At 42.8% G+C, this 25,488-nt stretch overlaps 1 protein-coding gene across 1 annotated transcript in view; it reads right to left on the reverse strand.

The window, feature by feature from the left end:
* Window positions 1-661: 661 nt before the first annotated feature.
* pdli4 (PDZ and LIM domain protein 4) overlaps window positions 662-25,488 on the reverse strand; it is a 38,473-nt gene continuing 13,646 nt past the window's right edge. The window contains 5 exon segments of the mRNA NM_001141910.1: window positions 662-2,165; window positions 2,879-3,032; window positions 8,461-8,636; window positions 8,941-9,179; window positions 14,044-14,131. Coding sequence (NP_001135382.1) covers window positions 1,961-2,165; window positions 2,879-3,032; window positions 8,461-8,636; window positions 8,941-9,179; window positions 14,044-14,131 — 862 coding nt within the window. The 3' untranslated portion in view covers window positions 662-1,960.

A 25,488-nucleotide genomic window follows, 5' to 3' on the forward strand; every position in this document is an offset into this window, starting at 1 on the left:
GAAGGGCTCCCCCGCCTTATGTTACGGATTATAGTAAACCACTGAATCTCAGCCATACATCTGTATGGTAAATTTGACATTTGTTCTTAAACAACCCTCAAGCTTCTCATGTTTTATCAAGTGACCCAAAATGTCCTCAAACATTTTGTGGGAGGAAAATCAAACATTCACCATAGAATAAATGATTACTTTAATGTTGTGTAGGTTTCTGATCCCACCATTTAGAACATTATTCAAAAAGGCAGTTGTGTTAAATGTCTAGTACTTGTTCTCACAACCCATAAACACGTTGTAAGAGACAATGTTATGAAACCATGAAACCCGTTTTGTGGCACCGGAATTTCTAACAAATACAAGGTCTCTAGGAAGTGGATGTCTCTGGATCAGTCAACTTCTGTGCATCCCAAATGGCACCAAAGCAGTGCACTATGTAGGGCATAGTGTGTAATTTGGGGGACAAGCCTCGACTCCAAGCTGGAGGTCAAAGTACATGCTGTTGGGTAAAGTGCCTTGTCAGGGACAGGATTATACAACTCCACAAATTGGAACCCCTTGCTATTTCTATGCTGTGTGTCCACAGGCAAGTTAAACTACTATTCTCAACTTCACAATAAATAATACAGCATGCCTGTAAAAAAAAGAAATTGCTGAATCATGAGTATGATTTTACTTATTTCTCACTTTATTACATCTTAAAAAACAAATAGAAGAAACCAGAGTGAAACGTGTCTGCAAAACAATAAGTTAAACAGGAGGGGATTCTGTGACTACACACGGTAAGCATTTAAAAAGGACAGAGGTGTGAAGGCAGAGTGACTAGTTATGTTTGTTAAACAGACATGAAACAAATATGTACAATTACAACTTAAAACACCAAAATCATTTCACATAATTTACAAACTACTGTCCTAGTTGGCATTCCAGTAGCTAAACGTTAGGGTCATGGTGGATATTGAATAACAAGCACTATGAGATTGAGTTAAAATACAATTAAAACTTTTTTTTATTTTTAAGAATCCAATATTTGACAAATAGCACTTTTCATCCAACTACTGTTTGCCGTCCCTCAGGCTGCATGATTCTGTACAGGTCCACAAATGGAAGTGGTCATCCTAATTCATCCTACAATTTCAGGGGAAGAGACTGTTGCAAGCATGAATATTTTTGTCATTTCCAAAAGCACATAAATGCCCTCCCTGGACATGTAGAAGTCTGATTAATTCAGTGGACTTGGCTGTGACATACATATATATATATATATCAAACAAGAAAACAATTTACACTTTCAAATACAGTCTCTCAGCCAACAAGCACTGTCTGTTTCTACAAAATGTGCCAAAGAACCTAAATAGAATGATTGTTCCCGCATGATCCAAGATTCACGGGCTAGATCCTAGAGTCAATGTTTTCCATGTCCTTGTCTTGGGTCTCTACTCCCCACAGCTTTTTAAAAGCTGCAACAGTGGAGATACAAAAGGCTATCTCTTGTGGTACTGGAATGTACTTCACCAGCTGTAATAAAGCTGGTGCTCTTTAACTGTAGCAACCGTGTGAGAAGCAGTAAAAGTTAAATTCCATTCTCAGTCAGGTGCTTGACCCTAACTCCATTAACTGCATTTTAGTCAGCATGGTTAAAAATAGAAAACCACCCCCAGATGTGAGATGTCATTCTGTTGAATATTGCTTATGTTCCAACAAGATCTAAAAGTGCTATTGACAAAGAAAAGCCCTCCATTTTTTTGTACTCAGCAGGAGTAAAAATGTAAAGTCTGTCAGAAAAATGAATAGCATGCTGTACATTATGTGTGAAAGAGCTAGAGAGAGACTAGAAACCTCTCGACACCACTCTAAACTGACATGATCTTTTCCGGCGACAGCTTGGACATGTAGTGCATTGGATTGGAAAACCTTGCTACCTGCTGGGAGCTGTGGATAAGACTGAGGGGGGGGTCTGATCAGCTCAGACCAGTTCAACCTTGGAGTTGGGGTAGACGGCGACCACATCATATCCCTCAGGAGGCTGGACACGGGCCATGGCGTGGGTCTCACAGTACAGGTTCTCCTCAATGAAGAAGTAGCCCCTCTGCTTCAGGTTCAGGCCGCAGTCATCACACATGAAGCACTCTGTGTGGTACAGTTTGTCTCTGGCCTTCACGATGGTGCCCCTATAAAGACCATGTTATTAGTCAATCAATCAAATGCATTTCATAAAGCCCTTTTTACATCAGCAGTTGTCACAAAGTGCATACGTTAGTAAAATGTTAAAGAATTTATATAATTATTGAGAAGCAATTAAGAGCTATTTGAATATCATACATTTTCTTAAGTACATCCCTGTTTATTCAAGTTACAAGTATCCATTCATGGACGTGAGCATTTGCATAACCAATAAGGACTAAATAGCTTCAAAAACAGCCATAACTTTGGTTGAATCTGAATGTCCCTTGTATCCAGCCCTTTATCCTACCTGCTACTGCTATAAAAGTAGGTTCATTCTTTAGTGCCCTGCCTAAAACCCAGTGTAAACGCTCTATACAACAGATCCATTGTGCTAAGCCTCCACAACAGTCTTGTTCAAATGACATCACTGTTTATCCATGGTGCTTGAGCAGTGTGGGGATTACCAGCACATCTGGGTTCCTGAGGAGGAGAGGGTGTGGTGCAGAGGTTGAATTATTAAAAAAGTGATATATGAACATCTTATAAGCTTGGACCTGTTGGAGCAGGACTAAACTGTGTCACAAATGGCACCCTATCCCCTATGTAGTCTCTGGTCAAAAGTAGCACACCATAGGCCTAGAGGGAAAAAGGTGCAATTTGGGGACGCACACCTAGTCTACAGTATCGCTGTCATCTTTTCGGTTTTATAATGACTCACACTATGCCGTTGCCACAGCGCGTGCACTGGGGGAGTTTCTGTAGGCCAGGCATGGGGCCCATGGGGCCAGGAATGGGGCTGCCCAATTTAGGGACTGGGGATTGAACTGGGGACCTTAGGCTTCTCACTCCAGACCTGTCAGTGGGGGACACACCTGTGGACAAAGAAAACACCTCAGTTAAGACCAGCAGAGTTCCAGGTACTGTACGAGGTTACGGGGTGAAGGTGAGGTTACGGGGTGAAGGTTATGTTCCAGTTAATGTATGAGGTTACGGGGTGAAGGTAATGTTCCAGTTAATGTATGAGGTTACGGGGTGAAGGTAATGTTCCAGTTAATGTATGAGGTTACGGGGTGAAGGTAATGTTCCAGTTAATGTATGAGGTTACAGGGTGAAGGTAATGTTCCAGTTAATGTATGAGGTTACAGGGTGAAGGTAATGTTCCAGTTAATGTATGAGGTTACAGGGTGAAGGTAATGTTCCAGGTAATGTATGAGGTTACGGGGTGAAGGTAATGTATGAGACTACAGTGTGAAGGTCATGTTCCAGTTAATGCATGAGGCTACGGGGTGAAGGTAATGTTCCAGTTAATGTATGAGGTTACAGGGTGAAGGTAATTAAGGTAATGTTCCAGGTAATGTATGAGGTTACGGGGTGAAGGTAATGCATGAGGCTGCAGGGTGAAGGTAATGTTCCAGGTCATGTATAAGGCTACGTGGTCCCGTGTGGCTCAGTTGGTAGAGCATGGTGTTTGCAACACCAGGGTTGTGGGTTCGATTCCCACGGGGGACCAGTACAGGGAGAAAAAAAAATAATAATAATAATAATAATTGAAATGTATGCATTCACTACTGTAAGTCGCTCTGGATAAGAGCGTCTGCTAAATGACTAAAACGTAAAAAATGTGAAGTTTCACCTAGGACCAGCCCCTCCCCTGATCCTAACCTTGACTATTAGTTGGGGAAAATGACAAATTTACCCATGATCAGTCTAGGGGCAACTTCACCCTATACCAGTATGAGCTCAGAAAGCAGTGATCAGCCCTGAGTGAAAAGATGGCGAAGAATTAAGGGTGTTCACACTTGGCTCAGGGAGACACCAAGGTCAGCTCCCATCCACCACAGAGACATCACTCCTCAGCTACCACTTCCCTCCCTTTGCGTGTTACCCTCAGAGGGCATGGCAGGGGTACAGGCACAGGGCCAGAGCGGCACTCACACTGCTAGCCTCTACTTCTTTCTTCCCCATCTCTTAATTTGCTCGCTCTGTACCCCTCTCTCCACCCATCTCTACCTGTGCTCCACCTACCAGGGATGCCAGGACCTGTCACACAGCAAGAACACATCAAATAGGAGATGAAATAAGCAGTTGCCTGGCAGAGCAAACATTCCACATTAAGGAGCAGACCATCACACCAGAGTGCTACAATCACACTCTCCCTGAACCACGGAGTGATGAGGTGCCAACATGCCCCTGGCATGGCCTACCCACCATACTGGTGAAGTACCTGGTACTTGACAAAGACGTTTCCGTCACTCTACTAATGCTCTGTGACTATGAGGTTTGAGTAATAACCGGGTCTATTTTTGCCGTAATAATTGGTCTATTACAAGTGAGAGGGAGGTTTAATCATAGGACTTGTACAGAGCCACTAAGCAGCGCTAGCGTCATTTGACAGATACACTTCATGTCTCAGCTGCCCCCGTGACACTCCCATCCATAAACTCCATAGGAGAGGGCGTAACATACAGATGGTAGGATCTTCATTTGATCACTCTTTTGTTACTGAGAATACTCCTGCACCACAGGAAATGCAGATGAGCGTTGTGATTTACATAAATTCACTAAAAACCCACACTAACAGTGTTATATTAACAGTATGGCAGTTTACATAGGAGGAGGCTAACCACTGATCAAGCAACATTATGGACTAAACGTTCAAATCCTGTTGCATGCAGGATTATTTTGCTGTGACAATATAGGTCAAATTAAGATACTATATCTGTAGGAATGACATCTACTAAGAAGTCTTTATGAATAAAGTTCATAGCCTGTTTTCCCCCCAACTTGTAGACCTGGTGCCTGGAGTTTCCACTTATTTATCTTAGTTATTAGAGCAGCTTTTTATAAACCAGATCGTGGCTACCCGCAGTGGCTAATGGGAGTAACATTCCTAGATAAACAAAATAAAACATTATGTAACCCAGTCTATATTTCTTAGTTTTAACAACCTCAAAAGGGTTACACTCCTACACAGGGGGTTGGCAGAGACTTCAGAGTTGACTTGCTTATTTTTCAACTACAGGCGGTACAGTGTGTGTCACATCTGCATCCTCAAAAGTAAAGTAAATATATGATCGCTTCCCTCCTATGTCTGTCTGACTATTATATGTCACTATAAAGTGGTGGATTTCTCAGTGATTGGTATAGCCAGGGAGTTCACTCTAATAATAAACAGAATCCGTCATGCCATCGTCTCCACCCACCACCCTGTCTGACACCACAGATAAGATCAGAGCCTGTTGGGCTCAAGCATAACAGACCAACTCGTTTGCTCTCCCTTGAAATCCCAGGGATGCCAATATTTTCAAAACCGGAACGTTTTATTTTAAAAAGGATGAGGATGACAATATCACACGCAGTCAAACGCTGAGCTGGAAAAGAGAATAAAATCCTTCAGAACAAAGCAAGGATTTCCAGACCGAGAGCAACAAACACAGAGCTTCAAGGTGTGTCAGCATCTTACCAAAAGCTTAACCCAGTGTCAATGACGCCTTTTGTGGTTGTGGAAAAAAATATATATATTTAAACCCTGCTGCAGGTGAATCGTCCTGGTGCCATTTAATCAGATTCTGTTGAAACCATTGACTTCTCTCTTCCCTAATCTCCTGTAACACCTGCAAGTGATTAGCGACAAATTCAAAGAATAACAAGGCCTGCAGTTCATCCAAAACCTTCTCAGGGAGCTCCGATAGACAGCATGCCAGGTTCCTAGGGATTATCTGGTCTGTTTGGGTTCTCCTTGAGGAGCTAGGGCCTGGCCATGATGGAAGAGGCTGATCCTAAAACATCACATGACTCCTAAGGACTTCAGAGAGCCTAGGCCTACTTCTTAGAATGTGAACAGTTCAAAAGACACATCAGGAAGTCATATTTCTCAGGTTGTTTTGCAATAAACTTCACAGTCCTGTGTCTGGAAATAAATCACACGCTACACTTCCAACGGAAACTATTTAGCTCAAATATACAAACATATCTAAATGTACATAAACAATCATGAGTATACAGAATATGGACACATACTGTACCAGTCAAAAATCTGGATACACCTACTCATTGAAGGGTTTTTCTTTATTTTTACTATTTTCTACATTGCAGAATAGTGAAGACATCAAAACTATGAAATAACACATATGGAATCATGTAGTAACCAAAAAAAGTGTTAAACAAAATCAGAATTGTATATTTGAGTAGCCACCCTTTGCCTTGATGATAGCTTTGCACACTTGGTATTCCATCAACCAGCTTCATGAGGTAGTCACCTGGAATTCATTTCAATTAACAGGTGTGCCTTGTTAAAAGTTAAATAGTGGAATTTCTTTCCTTCTTAATGCGTTTGAGCCAATCAGTTGTGACAAGGTTGGGGTTGTATACAGAAGATAGTCCTCTTTGGCAAAATACCAAGTCCATATTATGGCAAGAACAGCTCAAATAAGCAATGAGAAATGACAGCCCACTTTAAGACATGAATGTCAGTCAATGCAGAAAATGTCAAGAACTTTGAAAGGGTTTTCAAGTGCAGTCTTAAAAAAACACCAAGTGCTATGATGAAACTGGCTCTCATTAGGACCGCCACAGGAAAGGAAGACCCAGAGTTACCTCTGCTTCAGAGGATAAGTTCAATAGAGTTAACTGCACCTCAGATTGCAGCCCAAATAAATGCTTCAGAGTTCAAGGAACAGACACAACAACTGTTCAGAGGAGACTGTGTGAATCAGGCCTTCATGGTCGAATTGCTGCAAAGAAACCACTACTAAAAGACAACAAAAAGAAGAGATTTGCTTGGGCCAAGAAACACGAGCAATGGACATTTGACCGGTGGAAATCAGTCCTTTGGTCTGATGAGATATTTGGTTCCAAACGCCATGTCTTTGTGAGAAGCAGAATAGGTGAACGGATGATCTCCGCATGTGTGGTTCCCACAGTGAAGCATGGAGGTGGTGGTGTTGGGTGCTTTGCTAGTGACACCGTCTGTGATTTACCGTAAATTCCGGACTATAAGCTGCAACTTTTTTCCCAGGCTTTGAACCTCGCGGCTTAAACAAGGACGCGGCTAATATATGGATTTTTCACACTTTCCATTTTTTACCCCCCAAAAAACACATTCTGTGACGTGCTCAGTTTTTTGGCGGTATGAAGCTTTCATTAGACCAATGAAATTGCCGAACGGGTTAAGGTCAAACAACTTTTTTGTTTACTGTTTAGATTAAATCGAGCGCTCTCAAACTTCCCATCATTCTGATTACGGTAGTCATTTTGTCACCCTCATCATGGCAAAGACACAGAGAAATGCATATGATGCAGCTTTCAAGTTGAAGGCGATTGATCTGGCTGTTGGAAAAGGAAATAGAGCTGCTGCACGGGAGCTTGGTCTTAATGAGTTGATGATAAGACGTTGGAAACAGCAGCGTGAGGTATTGACTCAGTGCAAAAAGACAACTAAAGCTTACTGCTAATTTTTAATTTTTTTGTGTGTTTCGTTAAAGCCTATTTATTTTGTTACAAGCCGTGTTTCGTTAAAGCCTATTTATTTTTGTTACAAGCCGTGTTTCGTTAAAGCCTGTGTAAAGTTCATTTGTTTCAATGTACCGGTAGGCACCTGCGGCTTATAGACATGTGCGGCTTATTTATGTTCAAAATAATATATTTTTTTTTATTCAGTGGGTGCGGCTTATATTCAGGTGCGCTTAATAGTCCGGAAATTACGGTATTTAGAATTCAAGGCACACTTAACCAGCATGGCTACCACAGCATTCTGCAGCGATACGCCATCCCATCGGGTGTGCGCTTAGTCCCATTATCATTTGTTTTTCCAACAGGACAATGACCCAAAATACACCTCCAGGCTGTGAAAAGGCTATTTGACCAAGAAGGAGAGTTATGGAGTGCTGCAGCAGATGACCTGGCCTCCACAATCAGCCAACCTCAACCCAATTGAGATGGTTTGGGATGAGTTGGACGGCAGAGTGACGGAAAAGCAGCCAACAAATGCTCAGCATTTGTGGGAACTCCTTCAAGACTGAAAAGCATTCCAGGTAGAGCTGGTTGAGAGAATGCCAAGAGGGTGCAAAGCTGTCATCAAGGCAAAGGGTGACTACTTTGAAAAATCTCAAATGTATTTTTATTTGTTTGACACTTTGGTTACTACATGATTCCATAGTTTTGATGTCGTCACTATTATTCTACAATGTAGAAAATAGTACAAATAAAGAAGGCATTTATAAATAAATAAACTGTAGGGTGAATGACATATACAAACCACTAAATAAATGGACAGTCATATAGAGCCACAAATGAGGGTACCTCCATCCTCTGCCTCCAGTATGCCCTGTAGGTATTTGAAGGAGCCGGACTGTTTGGGTGCAGAGGCTGGCTCCTCTGGGTCCTGCAGCATCTTGTACACGTCTGACTCTGTGGTGACTTCAAAACTAGGACCGTTCCCATTACGTCCCAGAGGAGAATGCGTCGGAGGCTCAGGGCTGAAAGAGATAAATTAAGTCCTTTTTAGTCTGAATTCAGTGTGATCAACAGCTTCTATGACTGAAATGTCTCCACTAAATGTTGCATTGTCTTTAGATTTAATTTGTAAATGCTGTGACATGACTTATTTTTAGGGTAAAAAGAAAATGCAGTTTACCAAAGTAAAAATCCCAGAAGATACTGTAACATTAACAAGTTATCCAACCCTTCATACGTGGTCCTCACATTGACATGGTGAATATACCAGGATATCTTGAAACTACTGCAGAGGTTTTCCACTCCTCCGTGGCCACCATGCCTCACCTGTGTGGGGAGCTCAGGCTCAGGCTGCCCATTTGTTTTGGCAAGACCCGGTCTCTGTCTCCATTGCTGCCATTGTTGTGTGCGTACAGGCCGGCTGGGTTGTTGTACTGCATGTTGTTGAGGTGCGGCGGCTCGGAAATGTAGGAGGGTTTTCGGCTGTATCCACTGCCATTGTGACCGCTGCTGTAACCACTGATGTATCCACCGGTGATTGGTCCAGTGCTGATTGGTCGGAAATTCTGGAGAAGGAAAGAACAGAGGAGCCATTAAGAAAGGTATGGTTGTTTCCAATGCACTTCTATATCTGTCATAGTCTGCTTGTTCGTTACCTAAGATTATTTATGGGAACATGAATTACATAATCTCCAAGGCATGAAGGTGACTGTTGGCACAGAGGTCAAAACACTTAGCAAGGACCTGCACAAACTATACAATGACGTAACGTTTACTTCTGCAGACAGACTTCTACAAACTACAGTGATAATCTACAGTGTAGTGGGTGCTACATGTGTGTTCATCTCTCCAAGCTACAGATTGCAATCTTTTGTTGATGTTATCACTTTTCTAACGGTTGATTTTAGTGGCATGACTGTCAAACAAAAGACAGTGACTTAATGGCTGTTGTAGGGGGCACACAATCATAAATCTGTAAATATGACAAATGCAGTGACTTGTTTAAATGGTTGTGCAAGACATAGTTGTCATCCCACACAGCCAGTCAGACCGTTGAGTAATGCATGCGAGTGTGTTGACATTTACATTTTAGTCATTTTAGCAGACACTCTTATCCAGAGCGACTTACAGTAGTGAATGCATACATTTCATACATTTTTTCCCCCCGTACTGGTTGGCCCCAGGAAACAGAGGTTCAGACTCAAGGCAGGCTGCCTGTCTTGTCATCTCAGCAGATGTGGCCTGGTCCTTGTTCCCTGGCTGGCCCGGACCTTCCACGCACGGGCCATTTCTAAATCGCCTCTCTGCCGAGCCAAGGACACCATACCCAAACAGTGTTTCAAAACCTGGGATGGCGCCATATAGCCAGCCCTCTCCCCAGCCCAGACAAGTAGCCCCTAGAGGGGGTGACAAGGAGAGGACCACCAGAGCAGAGGGTGACAAGGAGAGGACCACCAGAGCAGAGGGTGACAAGGAGAGGACTACCAGAGCAGAGGGTGACAAGGAGAGGACTACCAGAGCAGAGGGTGAGTGTCCGAGCCAGCAGTCCAACCCGTCCGCCACCGCCCCCCAACCCCTCCTCCAACCCCTCCCTCGTCCTCCAACCCCTCCCCCTCTCATTCTAATGATAACCGTCAGTAATTGTATCAGGAAGCCTTCATTTTCTGGTGTTGGCAACAAAGTACAAGAGGGGGAGAAAAATAATAAGAGTGCATTGTATTACGAAGTGTTCCTGCAGTGACATGACAGTAAACTTGGCCTTTTACGACTTCTTTAATCTGTGTAAACATGACGTGTGGATGGATTCCAGCGCCTCCCTCAGACAGTTACAATAGAAGCCACAGGGCCCTGAGCGAGCTCACCAAGAGGGAAAAGCGACAAGGCTGCTGAAATGCTTGGCAAACACTTTGGCTACACCAAACCATCATGAGTATGAGTGCAGATAACTTCAGTGATTATTTACTGTATTCAAGCATGGTAAATGAACAAACATGTTTGGATGTTGCCTGTTTAGTGGCAATTTTCACATTAACCGATGGAGCTAGAGAGACCGAGAGAGTAAAGTCTGCTTCAAATCCCTGGCACACACGTTTATGTCTGTTGAATGCCGAGACCACTCTAGTTGGAAGACTTCACTTTTTTCTGCATAATATGCAGATCTATGGCCTCGTGTCTGCAGCAAAAAGCTATGAGTGGATGGCAGATTTGTAAAAAGGCAGCACATCTGGTGCATAGCTTTTAAAAGTGCCAGGTTGATAACATTTAGGACCTGTAAGTGCTTTTAAGTTGCTCTTAGGTATGGAAGTTACCATTACTTTCATTAAATAAATCACAGTAAGCAGACTGTCCCATTAAACTGATTTATCGTACCTACACCGGTCTGTAATGGGGATTTTAAAACGGCACATAAAATAGTTAATGGAGATCGTGCCAACTGGTGACACTCCTTCCACGGAGTGTGTGCTTTGTTAAATCATATCTAAAAATCACCTAGTAACCTTATCTTGTTGTTTAAACCAACGCAATCAAAACTAATGTTGCTATAGTACTACCAGGCACTCTTTGAGTCTCTAAAAAACAGTTCAGTTCCTACATGGGAAAAACTGAAATCCCCCTTTCTTCAACCCTTGACTCCAGCTCAGAAACACTGGAGAGAGAAAGCAGCAAGTATTTATGAGAAGCAGTTCTGTCTGCTCAGAAATTCTGACAGTCACCAGATTTCACTGACCTGTTTTACAATAGTGACTAAGCATGGCCCTTGGTTCTGGGTGACTGGCTACTGAGCCTGTGTGACTAGGCGGGGGGGGGGTTTATGCCTTTCAGACTGGGGACCGTTTAGACAGACCCACAGGACTCCTGGGAGAGAAGAAAAAAAAAACAGCCTGACAACGCTACATGTATTATAGTAATAAGGGCTCAGAAAGGAGGGGGGGGCGAAATATTTACTGTTGTTACCCAAGTCGACACACTGCAGAATTTGGTCAGGGCGAGGTATAGAGCAGGAAGAGGACCCTTATTCAAATCATATGCCTGCTTAACAGTTTTCCCCTCATACTACACCTCCCCATGGTAATTATGCTTTTCACATAACGCTCTGCATTGCTAAGCAAACACAAACGAGCTCTTTATTATCCCTTTTCCTATCCCAGAGGCAGGCACAGGGGCAGTGTGTCCAGGGCTGGCTGGAGGCAGGCAGCCTGTTAGACAGACAAACAACGGGCTAGCTAGCACTCAGTTCTCTGCTCTCCATGACCCCATCCGCTCCCCAGCACACTGACAGGGGGAGAGAGACCTCTTGGTCAACCCAAATACAGATTGACATTTCTGGGGATTACCAGCTGATTAGTTATTACTTCACCCATTACTGGAAACAAACAACTAAATGTGGGGTCACAAGTTTACGATCTGAAGGCCTGGATGAATGTGGTGCAGTGAATGTGAACTCTCAATAGCACTGTGTTGATTGGGTATTTTGGCAGTGGAAAACTGTCATAATTTAACATGTTTGACAGAGGTAGCGTATGTATGGAACAGCGCACTAAAGCCCTACAGAAAGATCCTATAAGTACATCACAATTAGACGGTATTGTCAGTTCTCAAATGCTAGGAGGGAGAATTCTCTCCCTCTTGCCAATGCGGCTGAGAATGGAACCATCGTGATGCGAGTTCCATCGTTTCCGCATTCTAAAAAGGTCCATACTTTCCAAGCCCACTGTAAAAGCCACAATTGTGATTCCAACGAGTGAGGGAATAATGCAGAGCAATTATTCCCTCACTGTAGACCACAGGCCTAAGTCCACATTTATTCTAGCAATACTGTCAAAATGAGTCATACTTTCTGGTAATCTTACAAAACTCTTGTCTGTTGAGTAAGACGAGTTCATGGAAATACTAAATTTTCCTCCCGTTTCCCCACAAATAGCTTTCGTTTCAAAGTTGTTCAGGCTCAGATCCAAAAATGCAGTCATTAAACTTTGAGAATCTCCCATGTTCTCCTTGTTCAAGGAAACACCACCGTGTCACTTCCTGCTAGCTAGAATTCCCAGATGCTAGTTTGGAATTTCCAATGACTTCAGCTGCTGGTAGGGAGTTCACGTGTGCTGTCTAATATGTCTGGAAAACAATCAGCATTGTTCGATGCCGGTAACCTCTTTCAAGGTATATTACACTAGCCTGGAGCAGGAAATATCCAGGGTCATTCATTTAGCCTAACTCAAGGGACCAACCAACCAACCATTTCCCTCCCCCTGAAGCAAATGAGCCAAAATGGTACTCACTTTGCTGTTTCTAGTTCAAATTTAACTCTATTAAAAGGAGACCACAGAGTCTTTCAGTAGAGAGTGGATACAAGGTTTCCAAACCTCCCTCTAACCTTTCCAGGAGATAGAGAGAGCAGCCTTCTCTGATTACAAACACAGAGGTACTGCTAGCATGCATGTCTGTTTATATACAAAGTTTGAGTTGATTGCTCCCCCTCGTTCAGGTCTGGTATTTCCTCGCATTAATCAAGACAAGACCTCAGCTCGTGTTGAGATGGTGAAATCCAAAAAGAGGTCCTAATCCCCATGACCCCTTCTCAGGAAAACTGCCAGTCTCCTTGGATTGCCTCAAGGCTGAAATGGAGTGGTCCTTCACCTTGTTTATCACTAGGCAGATTTATATCTTATTGCTACCATGCTTGCAAAAATAGTATATCAACCATGCACCCCAAGACCATTTGAAATATTTAGAGTTAGGATCAGTGGCTTGGACTTAGTAATGGATGTCACACATTAAAAAATAAAAATAAATAAATAAATCAGTATTTCTGAAGACAAATCCCCAAGAAAAAAAAACTAAATGTAAACTCAGGCTCAGCTACATATACAAAAACATCGCTGTCCCATTCACCTCCAGTGATATCTAATCAATGAAAGAATTTACTTGCTATGTATTGAAGCTCTCTTTCATTAAAAAACGTCCACCAGCCTGCCTACTGATGTGGAAGTCAATACATGCGTCGGTCTGCTGTATATAGTTTCAAGCTTCAATTGATGACCGATGCATTTCATTTCAGGCCTTTGTGTGACCATTCAGCCCAGTTGACAGGGATTGCCCCACTGAAGTGACATGGGAAAACGACCAACATGACAACCAACGCCCACAATAAAAGAGGAATGGTCATTTCTCAGATGTCCCAGCCACAATATGCACATTGTCTGCTCGTTCTGCCTCACACTCTCTGGTCAGTGTCGGAAAACTCTGCAAAGTTCAACGGCAACGGCTTGGCTTGCTTGAGTACGCATTTTGCAGATAATCGTTTTGAAACAAATTGAGGCCCTATTTCAATACTTTCCAACTGACAGAGGAACTCTAAATCATGTGAAAAACAGTAGTTTATCAGTAGATAATCTGTATAATCTTATGCATGTAAACAAGTGCAGCTCATACCTGTGGGGACTCAGACTCCAACGTAGCCATGAATGGACTGGTCTTGCCATCTTCAATAACAGTTGGAGACCAGACTTTGTCTTCAGACCTGAAAAACAATACCCAGGAAAGAGAGCTACGTTAGTCATTGTTTATCTATAAAAACACTCAGAGGCTTTTAAAGCGGTCATATCTGCTCCAATCGATGTGTTCACAGGTTATTTGCTCACAGCAGTCACTAAGAAGATGCTCTTAAAATGACATTTCTGGATATGATTGTTTGCGTGGAATAAAAGGGATGAAACTTGACACGTACACCATAACACAGTTAAGTTAGCAAAAAAAGATGACTTGAACTTTCATATTAAATACCACTAACCACAGCTGAATATAAGTGGCGTACGCCATGGGATGAGATTGTTCACTGCGCTCCAAAAAATTATTTCACACAGTAGCAAGTGGCATGCGTTTTTGTTTGGCAGGCATAACAGTGGCAGCTAAAGATGACCACATTCCAGTACACTAATGATAGTCATCTCTACAGCAGATCAGCAAAACTATGGCATAAACTCAGTACATCTTGTTATTAGATTAGCTCAACATGTTAAGACAGTCATCCAGGTGGTCAGAAACAATAGGATGGCAAGGGGTCAAATAAGGATAGTCTGCTCTCTGTGTCCAGTGACATTGAATGAAGGACAATGGGGTTTATTGTACAAAGTGATTTTTTTCCTATCATGGCTAGGCCCATATATGTACTAAATACAGAATCTGTTGCTGTTCGTATAATGTATTGTACTTTTGTCCTGTGTTAACCTTTACAGGATCAGTGTCCCTATACCGGGGCGGAGGAGCTAACATGCGGTAATGTGATTAGCATAACAGTTGTAAGTAACCAAACTTTCCAGGACATAGACATGTATTATATGGGCAGAAAGCTTAAAATACTTGTTAATCTAACTGCACTGTCCAATTTACAGTAGCTATTACAATGAAAAAAATACCATGCTATTGTTTGAGGAGAGAGCACAACAAACTTATCACAGCAACTGCTAAATAATGTACTTCCATTCAGTAGTCTTGCTCTGATTTGTCATCCTGAGGGTCCCAGAGATAAGATGTAGCATCGTTTTGTTTGATAAAACCCACCCAGTTTGAACCCCTGCTGTCTCTGGCTCCACACCCACCCCGCCATCTAGATGTGTGAAAGTTAGTGTAGAAGCTAATGATACATCATGTATGACATTCCTGGGAGTATGTCATCTTAAATGTTGTATTACCATATCATTTCTGTATGTTCTCTATAGTTATGTACTTGGAAAATGTATTAATTGACCAAGTCAGCACATTTGGGCAGACTTGATACAAAATATTGTCTAGTATTGCAATGCTTCACTGGATCAATCTGAAAATTCGCACACACTGCTGCCATCTAGTGGCCAACATTTAAATCACGCCTAAACTGCAATATATTATGGCCTCTTGCGTTTCAAAGATGGAAAAAAAAAAGCACGCATGTTTTTGGTTTGGATGATCTTTTACCAGATCTAATGTGTTATTCTCCTACATTAATTTCACATTTCCACAAACGTCAGTGTTTCCTTTCAAATAGTATCAAGAATATGCATATTCTTACTTCAGGTCCTGAGCTACAGGCAGTTAGATTTGGGTGTCATTTTAGGCAAAAAATAAATAAGTTATGATCCTTCAGAGGTTTAAAATGCAATAGGCTAGTCTACATGCCCTGTGCTACACGTCCCAGACAGAATTGCATCAGCAAGATTTAGAACTTCCCATAAAACCATATGGTAATAAAAAGGTGTAATCCAAATTGGCATGGCATTATACAGCATTTAATGGCACACTGTTGAGGGGGTAGGAAAAGACTTGAGGGAGTAGTGAGTAATGCTTTTTAGAATTCCTGAACCATTTTCCAAACATGTCAGGGGTGCTGTTGCTTGACTATTTGCGGTTATGTGGGCAGCTTCCAAAAGGCCAATGCCATGTCATCACACCAGCCCCAGCGAGGGAGCAGAGGGCAGTGTGCGTATGTAGAGGAACAAAGACGATTTTCCCTCCACTCAGTAAGTCAGACAGCTATTCATTCACACCTACGTACATAGGACACAGGCAGGCCTCTGGGGCAGGAGAAAACAATGATGTCTCTGAGTTCTCCGTTGGTGTAAACTTCACAACTGGAGGATGAGGTCACTTTGGATTCAGCTGGCATGGCTGCGGCCACATGAGGCAATGCCTCAAAAATGAGCACAGAGGTGTTCGTATCAAGGCTGCTTTATGGGCAAGTGTTTGATGGATGAGCTGCGGACTGCGTGGGATGATCCGACCTTCCCACTACTTATATCAAGACTTTATATCCCAGGATGTTTCCTTGGATACATATGAACGCTCTATTGAGCAAGTCAATTGGCGGCAAATGAATTGACATTTGCTTAAATACAAAAGAACCATAGAACATGGTAAGAAAGTCGTAAGGAGGACCAAAGACGGACGAGTGGAAACTGAGGCAGAGGCCGATGGAGAGGCAGACATTATGATACACACCAATAGTGCAGGCACAATGGAGCATATTGTTTTCCGTGATCTAGTTTAGCGTGTGCTCCAATATTGAGTCAGCGTTTGAGGGATTAGTGGAGAAACTGTCTGCAAGGGATCAGAGCTGTGCAGAGCTCCAACAACAGACAGTCTTCCAGCTCTCCTCACTGGCTTCCAGTGCCAATAACCCAACAGGGAAACAACCAGAGACATGTACTGTATAGGGAAGCGCTTCAGAGCCTGACTCCATGGCTGAACTAACTGTATGGGGTCTGAGCCTTCCCCATCTCCCCATTCTCATAAATGAGTGTACAGTTGAAGTCGGAAGTTTACATACACTTAGGTTGGAGTCATTAAAACTCGTTTTTCAAACCACTCCACAAATTTCTTGTAATAAACTAGTTTTGGCAAGTCAGTTAGGACATCTACTTTGTGCATGACAAGTAATTTTTCCAACAATTGTTTACAGAGATTATTTCACAGTATCAATATTCCAGTGGGTCAGAAGTTTACATACGCTAAGTTGACTGTGCTTTTAAACAGCTTGGAAAATTCCAGAAATGTCATGGCTTTAGAAGCTTCTGATAGGCTAATTGACATCCTTTGAGTCAATTGGAGGTGTACCTGTGGATGTATTTCAAGGCCTACCTTCAAACTCGGTGCCTCTTTGCTTGACGTCATGGGAAAATCAAAAGAAATCAGCCTAGAATTCAAAAATAAAAATTGTAGACCTCGACAAGTCTGGTTGATCCTTGGGAAAAATGTACAAACGCCTGAAGGTACCACGTTCATCTGTACAAACAATAGTACGCAAGTATAAACACCATAGGACCACACAGCCGTCATACCGCTCAGGAAGGAGACGCGTTCTGTCTCCTAGAGATGAACCTACTTTAGTGCAAAAAGTGCAAATCAACCCCAGAACAACAGCAAAGGACCTTGTGAACATGCTGGAGGAAACAGGTACAAAAGTATCCATATCCACAGTCAAACAAGTCCTATATCAACATAACCTGAAAGGCCGCTCAGCAAAGAAGCAGCCACTGCTCCAAAACCACCATAAAAAAGCCAGACTATGGTTTGCAACTGCACATGGGGACAAAGATCGTACTTTTTGGAGAAATTTCTGATGAAACAAAAATAGAACTGTTTGGCCATAATGACCATTGTTATGTTTAGAGGAAAAAGGGGAAGGCTTGCAAGCCGAAGAACACCATCCCAACCGTGAAGCAGGGGGTGGCAGCATCATGTTGTGGGGGTGCTTTGCTGCAGGAGGGACTGGTGCACTTCACAAAATAGATGGCATCATGAGGCAGGACAATTAAGTGGATATATTGAACCAACATCAAGACATCAGTCAGGACGTTAAAGCTTGGTCACAAATGGGTCTTCCAAATGGACAATGACCCCAAGCATACTGCCAAAGTTGTAGCAAAATGGCTTAACCTGTTAGGGCTAGGGGGCAGTATTTACACGGCCGGATAAAAAACGTACCCGATTTAATCTGGTTATTACTACTGCCCAGAAACTAGAATATGCATATAATTATTGGCTTTGGATAGAAAACACCCTAAAGTTTCTAAAACTGTTTGAATGGTGTCTGTGTATAACAGAACTCATATGGCAGGCAAAAACCTGAGAAGATTCTGTACAGGAAGTGCCCTCTCTGACCATTCCTTGGGCTTCTTGACTCTATTGAAAATGTAGGATCTTTGCTGTAACGTGACACTTCCTACGGCTCCCATAGGCTCTCAGAACCCGGGAAAAAGCTGAATGATGTCGAGGCAGCCCCTGGCTGAAAAACATTAGCGCCTTTGGTAAGTGGTCTATCAGAGGACAATGAGACTGAGGCGCGTGCACGAGGCGACCCCATGTTTTTATTTTCTCTCTCTTTGTACTAAAACAGATTCCCGGTCGGAATATTATCGCTTTTTTACGAGAAAAATGGCATAAAAATTGATTTTAAAACAGTGGTTGACATGCTTCGAAGTACGGTAATGGAATATTTAGAATTTTTTTGTCACGAAACGCGTCGGGCGCGTCACCCTCTTTACCCTTTCGGATAGTGTCTTGAACGCACGAACAAAACGCCGCTATTTGGATATAACTATGGATTATTTTGAACCAAACCAACATTTGTTATTGAAGTAGAAGTCCTGGGAGTGCATTCTGACGAAGAACAGCAAAGGTAATAACATTTTTCTTATAGTAAATCTGACTTTGGTGAGTGCTAAACTTGCTGGGTGTCTAAATAGCTAGCCCTGTGATGCCGGGCTATCTACATAGAATATTGCAAAATGTGCTTTTCACCGAAAAGCTATTTTAAAAATCGGACATAGCGAGTGCAGAGGAGTTCTGTATTTATAATTCTTAAAATAATTATGTTTTTTGTGAACGTTTATCGTGAGTAATTTAGTAAATTCACCGGAAGTTTGTGGGGGGTATGCTAGTTCTGAACGTCACATGCTAATGTAAAAAGCTGTTTTTTTTATATAAATATGAACTTGATTGAACAAAACATGCATGTATTGTATAACATAATGTCCTAGGATTGTCATCTGATGAAGATCAAAGGTTAGTGCTGCATTTAGCTGTGGTTTGGGTTTATGTGACATTATATGCTAGCTTGAAAAATGGGTGTCTGATTATTTCTGGCTGGGTACTCTGCTGACATAATCTAATGCTATGCTTTCGTTGTAAAGCCTTTTTGAAATCGGACAGTGTGGTTAGATTAACGAGAGTCTTGTCTTTAAAATGGTGTAAAATAGTCATATGTTTGAGAAATTCAAGTAATAGCATTTCTAAGGTATTTGAATAACGCGCCACGGGATTCCACTGGCTGTTACGTAGGTGGGACGAAATCGTCCCACTGGCCCTATAGAAGTTAAGGACAACAAAGTCAAGGTATTGGACTGGCCATCACAAAGCCCTGACCTCAATCCTATAGAAAATTTGTGGGCAGAACTGAAAAAGCATGTGTGAGCAAAGAGGCCTACAAACCTGACTCAGTTACACCAGCTCTGTCAGTAGGAATGGGCCAAAATTCCCCCAACTTATTGTGGGAAGTTAACCGAAACGTTTGACACAAGTTTAAATTGTTTAAGGCAATGCTACCAAATACTAATTGAGTGCATATGTATCTGACCCACTGGGAATCTGATGGAAGAAATAAAAGATGAAATCATACTCCAATTCACATTCTTATTATTTCACATTCTTAAAATAAAGTGGTGATCCTAACTGACCTAGAGGGAATTCTTACTGATTTTTATTTTATTTTTTAACCTTTATTTAACTAGGCAAGTCAGTTAAGAACAAATTCTTATTTTAAATGACGGCCTAGTGGGTTAACTGCCTTGTTCAGTGGCAGAACGACAGATTTGTACCTTGTCAGCTCAGGGATTTGATCTTGCAACCTTTCGGTTACTAGTCCAACGCTCTAACCACTTGGCTACACTGCCGCCCCATGTAAGGAATTGTGAAAAACTGAGTTTGAATGTATTTGGCTAAGGTGTATGTAAACTTCCAACTTCAGCTGTATATAAAGGCGATGGGAAGAATCAAATCTAATTTTATTGGTCACATACACATGGTTAGCAGATGTTATTGCAAGTGTAGCGAAATGTTTATGCTTCTAGAGCCGACAGTGCAGCAGTATCTTAACAATTCCAAAACACAACAAAACCTAGTACACACAATCTAGTAAAGGAATGGGATACGAATAAATAAATACAAAATATGGATGAGCAGTGAGAGAGGCTAAGATGCAGTAGATAGTGTAGTATACAGTATATATACACATGAGATAAGTAATGCAAGATGTAAACATTCTTAAAGTGACATTATTAAAATGACTAGTGTTCCATTTATTAAAGTGGCCAATGATATCAAGTCTGTAGGTAGGCAGCCGCCTCTCTGTGCTAGTGATGGCTGTTCAATCTGATGATCTTGAGATAGCGGTTTTTCAATCCCTGTCCCAGATTTGATGCACCTGTACTGACCTCGCCTTCTGGATGGAAACAGGGTGAACAGGCAGTGGCTCAGGTGGTTATTGTCCTTGATGATCTTTTTTGCCTTCCTGTGACATCAGGTGCTGAAGGTGTCCTGGACGGCAGGTAGTTTGCCCCCGGTGATGCATTGTGCAGACCGCACCACCCTCTGGAGAGCCCTGCGGTTGTGGGCGGTGCAGTTGCCGTACCAGCCAGTGATACAGCTCGACATGATGCTCTCGATTGTGCACCTGTAAAAAAGTTAGTGAGGGTTTTTGGTGACAAGCCACATTTTTTCAGCCTCCTGAGGTTGAAGAGAAGATGTTGCGCCGCCTTCATCACACTGTCTGTTTGCGTGGACCATTTCAGTTTGTCAGTGATATGTACACCGATGAACTTAAAAAAAAAACATATCCACCTTCTCCACTGCTGCCCAGTTGATGTGGATAGCGGGGTGCTCCCTTTGCTGTTTCCTGAAGTCCACAATCATCTTTTGTTTTGCTGACATTAAGGTTATTTTCCTGACACCACACTGCATAGCCACACAGCTGTGGGTGAACAGGGAGTACAGGAGAGGGCTGAGAACGCACACTTGTGGGGCCCTGTGTTGAGGATCAGCGGAGTGGAGATGTTGTTTTCTACCTTCACCACCTGGGGGCGGCCCATCAAGAAGTCCAGGACCCAGTTGCACAGGGCGGGGTCAAGTCCCAGGGACTCAAGCTTAAATGATGAGTTTGGAGGATAATAGGGTGTTGAATGCTGAGCTGTAGTCAATGAACAGCGTTCTACACAGGTATTCCTCTTGTCCAGATGGGATAGGGCAGTGTGATGGCGATTGCATCGTCTGTGGACCTATTGGGCCAGTAAGCAAATTTAAGTGGGTCTAGGGTGGCCGGTAAGGTGGAGGTGATATGATCCTTGACTAGTCTCTCAAAGCATGATGACAGAATTGGGTGCTACGGGGCGATAGTCATTTAGTTCAGTTACCTTGGCTTTCTTGGGAACAGGAACAATGGTGACCATCTTGAAGCATGCAGGGACAGTAGACTGGGATAGGGATTGATTGAATATGTCCGTAAACACACCAGCCAGCTTGTATGCGCATGCTCTGAGGACGCGGCTAGGGGTGCCATCTGGGACGGCAGCCTTGCGAGGGTTAACACATTTACTCACGTCGGCCACGGAGGAGAGCCCACAGTCTTTGGTAGCGGTTCACGTCGGTGGCACTGTATTGTCCTTAAAGCGCGCAAAGAAGTTGTTTAATTTGTCTGGAAGCAAGACGTCGATGTCCGTGACGGGGCTGGTTTTCTTTTTGTAATCCATGATTGTCTGTATACCCTGCCACATACATCTTGTGTCTGAGCCGTTGAATTGCGACTCCACTTTGTCTCTATACTGACATTTTGCTTGTTTGATTGCCTTGCGAAGGGAATAACTACACTGTTTGTATTCGGCCATATTCCCAGTCACCTTTCCATGGTTAAATGCAGTGGTACGTGCTTTCAGTTTTGCCTGAACGCTGCAATCAATCCACGGTTTCTGGTTAGGGAAGGTTTTAATAGTCACCGTGGGTACAACATCTCCTATACACTTCCTTATAAACTTGCTCACAGAGTCAGCGTATAAGTCAATGTTGTTGTCCGAGGCTACCTGGAACATATCCCAGTCCACGTGATCCAAGCAATCTTGAAGTGTGGAATCTGATAGGTCTATCCAACACTGATCTGACCAAAGCACGGGCGCTTCCTGTCTTCGCTTCTGCCTATAGAAGGGGTGCAACAAGATGGAGTCATGGTCAGATTTGCCAAAAGGAAGGCGGCAGAGGGCCTTGTATGCATCGCGGAAGTTAGAGTAGCAGTGGTCGAGCGTGTTACTCTCGTGTACTGCAATCGATATGCTGACAGAATTTAGGTAGCCTTGTTCTCAAATTAGCTTTGTTAAAATCCCCAGCTACAATAAATGCAGCCTCAGGATATATGGTTTCCAGTTTGCATTAAGTCCAGTGAAGCTCTATGCTGGCCGTCTTGGTATCCACCTGAGGGGGGATATACACGGCTGTGACAATAATGGAGGACAGGTCTCTTGGGAGATACAGTTGGCATTTGATTGTAAGGAATTCTATGTCAGGTGAACAAAAGGACTTGAGTTCCTGTATGTTGTTAAAATTACACCATGAGTCGTTAATCATGAAACATACACCCCCGCCCTTCTAACCGGAGAGAAGTTTATTCCAGCCGGCGCGACGCACTGAAAACCCCGTTGGCTGTACGGACTCCGACAGCATGTCCCAAGCTAGCCATGTTTCCGTGAAACAGAGTATGTTACAATCCCAGAATGTGGATGGTTGAATTCGGCTGGGAGGAAATTCCATGCCGCATTGACTAGAGGGGAGAAGCTACCCTCAGAACAAGATGACGATCAACAGCATTATATCAAGGTCTTCCTGTTATCAAATGCATCTGGACTCCTCTTGATCCCACTGAAACCAGTCTTTTGATATTACACCGTTTATAAAGCAAAACCATCATGCTGCTACTTCATTATCAGTAACATGACAAGATCAAATGTAGCCTCTGATCTTGGAGACTGGTTAAAACCACACTTACGAAGTCTTTTCACCAGACCTGGGGGATACTTATTAGATTCCTGGTTTTGAAGACAACAAATCAAATGGCAGCAGAAGGGCTGTAGTCTCCCCTCCTGACCACCAGCTCACTTGATGTGGCATTTTCAACCGCAACATCAGTGCCCTGGGATGACTTTTCCCCTCTTTGGCTGTTCCCTCCCTAGCAGGAGTACTGCCCGTCAAATCCCTGTACCATTCATAATTCCACAGCTTTGACTCACTGTCCAGGCAGTCAGACCAGGACAACGGTGGCATAACTTCCTCTCCCTCTTTGTTCTGCTCTCACCCTCAGTACCCCTCTCAGTCCCCCACACTGATCTCATGACTTCATTAGTTGAGAGGTGAGACGCACCACAGCTGGTCCATGTCTTCATTGAGGCTCAAGATATACAGTCCAGCTAAGGGAGACGTGACATGTTTCAATACGGCCCTGACCTGCCAGGTTTCTGTCCGCCCGAAGCTGACGCCACAGTGAACTTGGAGCGGGGCCTGTTCAGTAACAGCCAGTCTCCCTGCGAGACACACCTTTAGATCAGGCTGCCAGAAATGCCGAACTAGCAGAGCCGTTTTACCTCACAGCGCAGTGCTGAGGGAGCATATCAGGGGCTGGAAATGAAGAAAGGGGGTTGGATGGGTTGAAGTGGTGACTGTGTCAAGCTCTACTGAAGCTGGGCCTGGATTCACAATAGAAATTAGGCCCACGAGTGTTTTAACAACGCATCTTTCCTACAAAACGGCCAAAGGCGTAACATGCGTTTCCCAAAACACTACGCAGAAAGAACGGTCGCTAAGTGCGTCGGAGAATGTGTCGATACTGATATTTTATTTAACTAGGCAAGTCAGTTAAGAAATTCTTATTTACAATGACAGCCTACCAAAAGGCCTCTTGCGGGGACGGGGGCCTGGGATTAAAAAAATATATATAATAAATACAATATAAATATAGGACAGAACACATAACAAGAGAGACAACACTACATTAAGCGAGACCTAACATAGCAAGGCAGCAATATGTGATACACAGCATGGTAGCAACACAACATAACAATATGCGTTCTATTTCGATAGCTTTCTCCATTCAAATCTTTCCTTCACAATAGTGACGGAGCAGCTCCTAGAGATATTACCACCTACGGCTGCAAATATTGAGGTGGCTTATCCTAATGCTTACCCATAAAGAATGCACAAAAATCACAGATTTGGCACATCATTGCGCACATGTTAGGCTATACATGAAATATGTTAAGATGAATTAGACAGCCTACAATTAGCAAAATATAACTCAATTTATTGAACATTAACTACATTTCAATATGATCGAAATACACCTAAAGGTTACCCTTTATATTTGAATGCAGTCATCTCGGTTTTCATTTGTATCTTTTTATACGTTGCTTGTTTGTATCAATTGCAAAGACATTAGCAACTTTGTTCTGAGTCAGACAGACGGTTACACCATGCGATTCTTGTTTAATTGAGATGTCACTTTATTCACAGGAGGGCAACAACAAAAAATATACAACAAATCCTGTCCTATGAGTGGTGAGGCAGGTGTTAGATTACGAGCGTTTTCAATTGAAACGTTAATAACGGTGGTTTTGGGAAACAGCTCAGAGATTTAACGTTGCGCCTATGAAGGTTCCAACAATGAATTTAGCCTTAAGATGCAGTTGGGAAACCGGGCCCTGGCGTGTCTTCCTCCGCCTTTCTCTTTCCTTCCAACTGCTGTGTGACAAATGTATTAATACAACCATTTCAGTTCAGAGGCAGTGTCTTTTCCAAAAACAGCTGCTCTTCCAAGCCCAGTTATGAAATGCATAGATTTCTTTGACTTGCTTTCATGAGGCTCTCTGGTTAGCTACTAAGGGATTCTTCTTTGAAGGCTCTTTAAAAACAGGTTATGAAAAAAAATTGTCATGAAAGTAATGAATTCAGAGGCATAACTAAGACTTTATTGTGCTTAAGTGCCTCAAGCTTCACTGCAACCAATGTCATTTTGGTTCACAAGCAGACATGTATGCTCATATATTTATCCAACGGCAGCACCAGAAAATTACAGGCCTCTCCAGCCTCACAGTGAGTCCTTTATAGCAGAGTCTTTTAATGAGGGCTTGGTCTGTTGTTCTCAAAAATATTATTTTCTGGGTAAGTCAACTAGGCCTCCGCCTCTTCTGGTCATTCCAAACAAAAATACATCTACAAGTTCAATACTTCCGTCTCCCCAGGAAACATAACCCAAGTCATAGACGTTCTCTCTGCTACCACATGGCAAGCTGTACCAGAGCACCAAGTATGGGA

Source organism: Salmo salar, chromosome ssa04, assembly GCF_905237065.1.
Source record: "Salmo salar chromosome ssa04, Ssal_v3.1, whole genome shotgun sequence".
Taxonomy (NCBI): domain Eukaryota; kingdom Metazoa; phylum Chordata; class Actinopteri; order Salmoniformes; family Salmonidae; genus Salmo; species Salmo salar.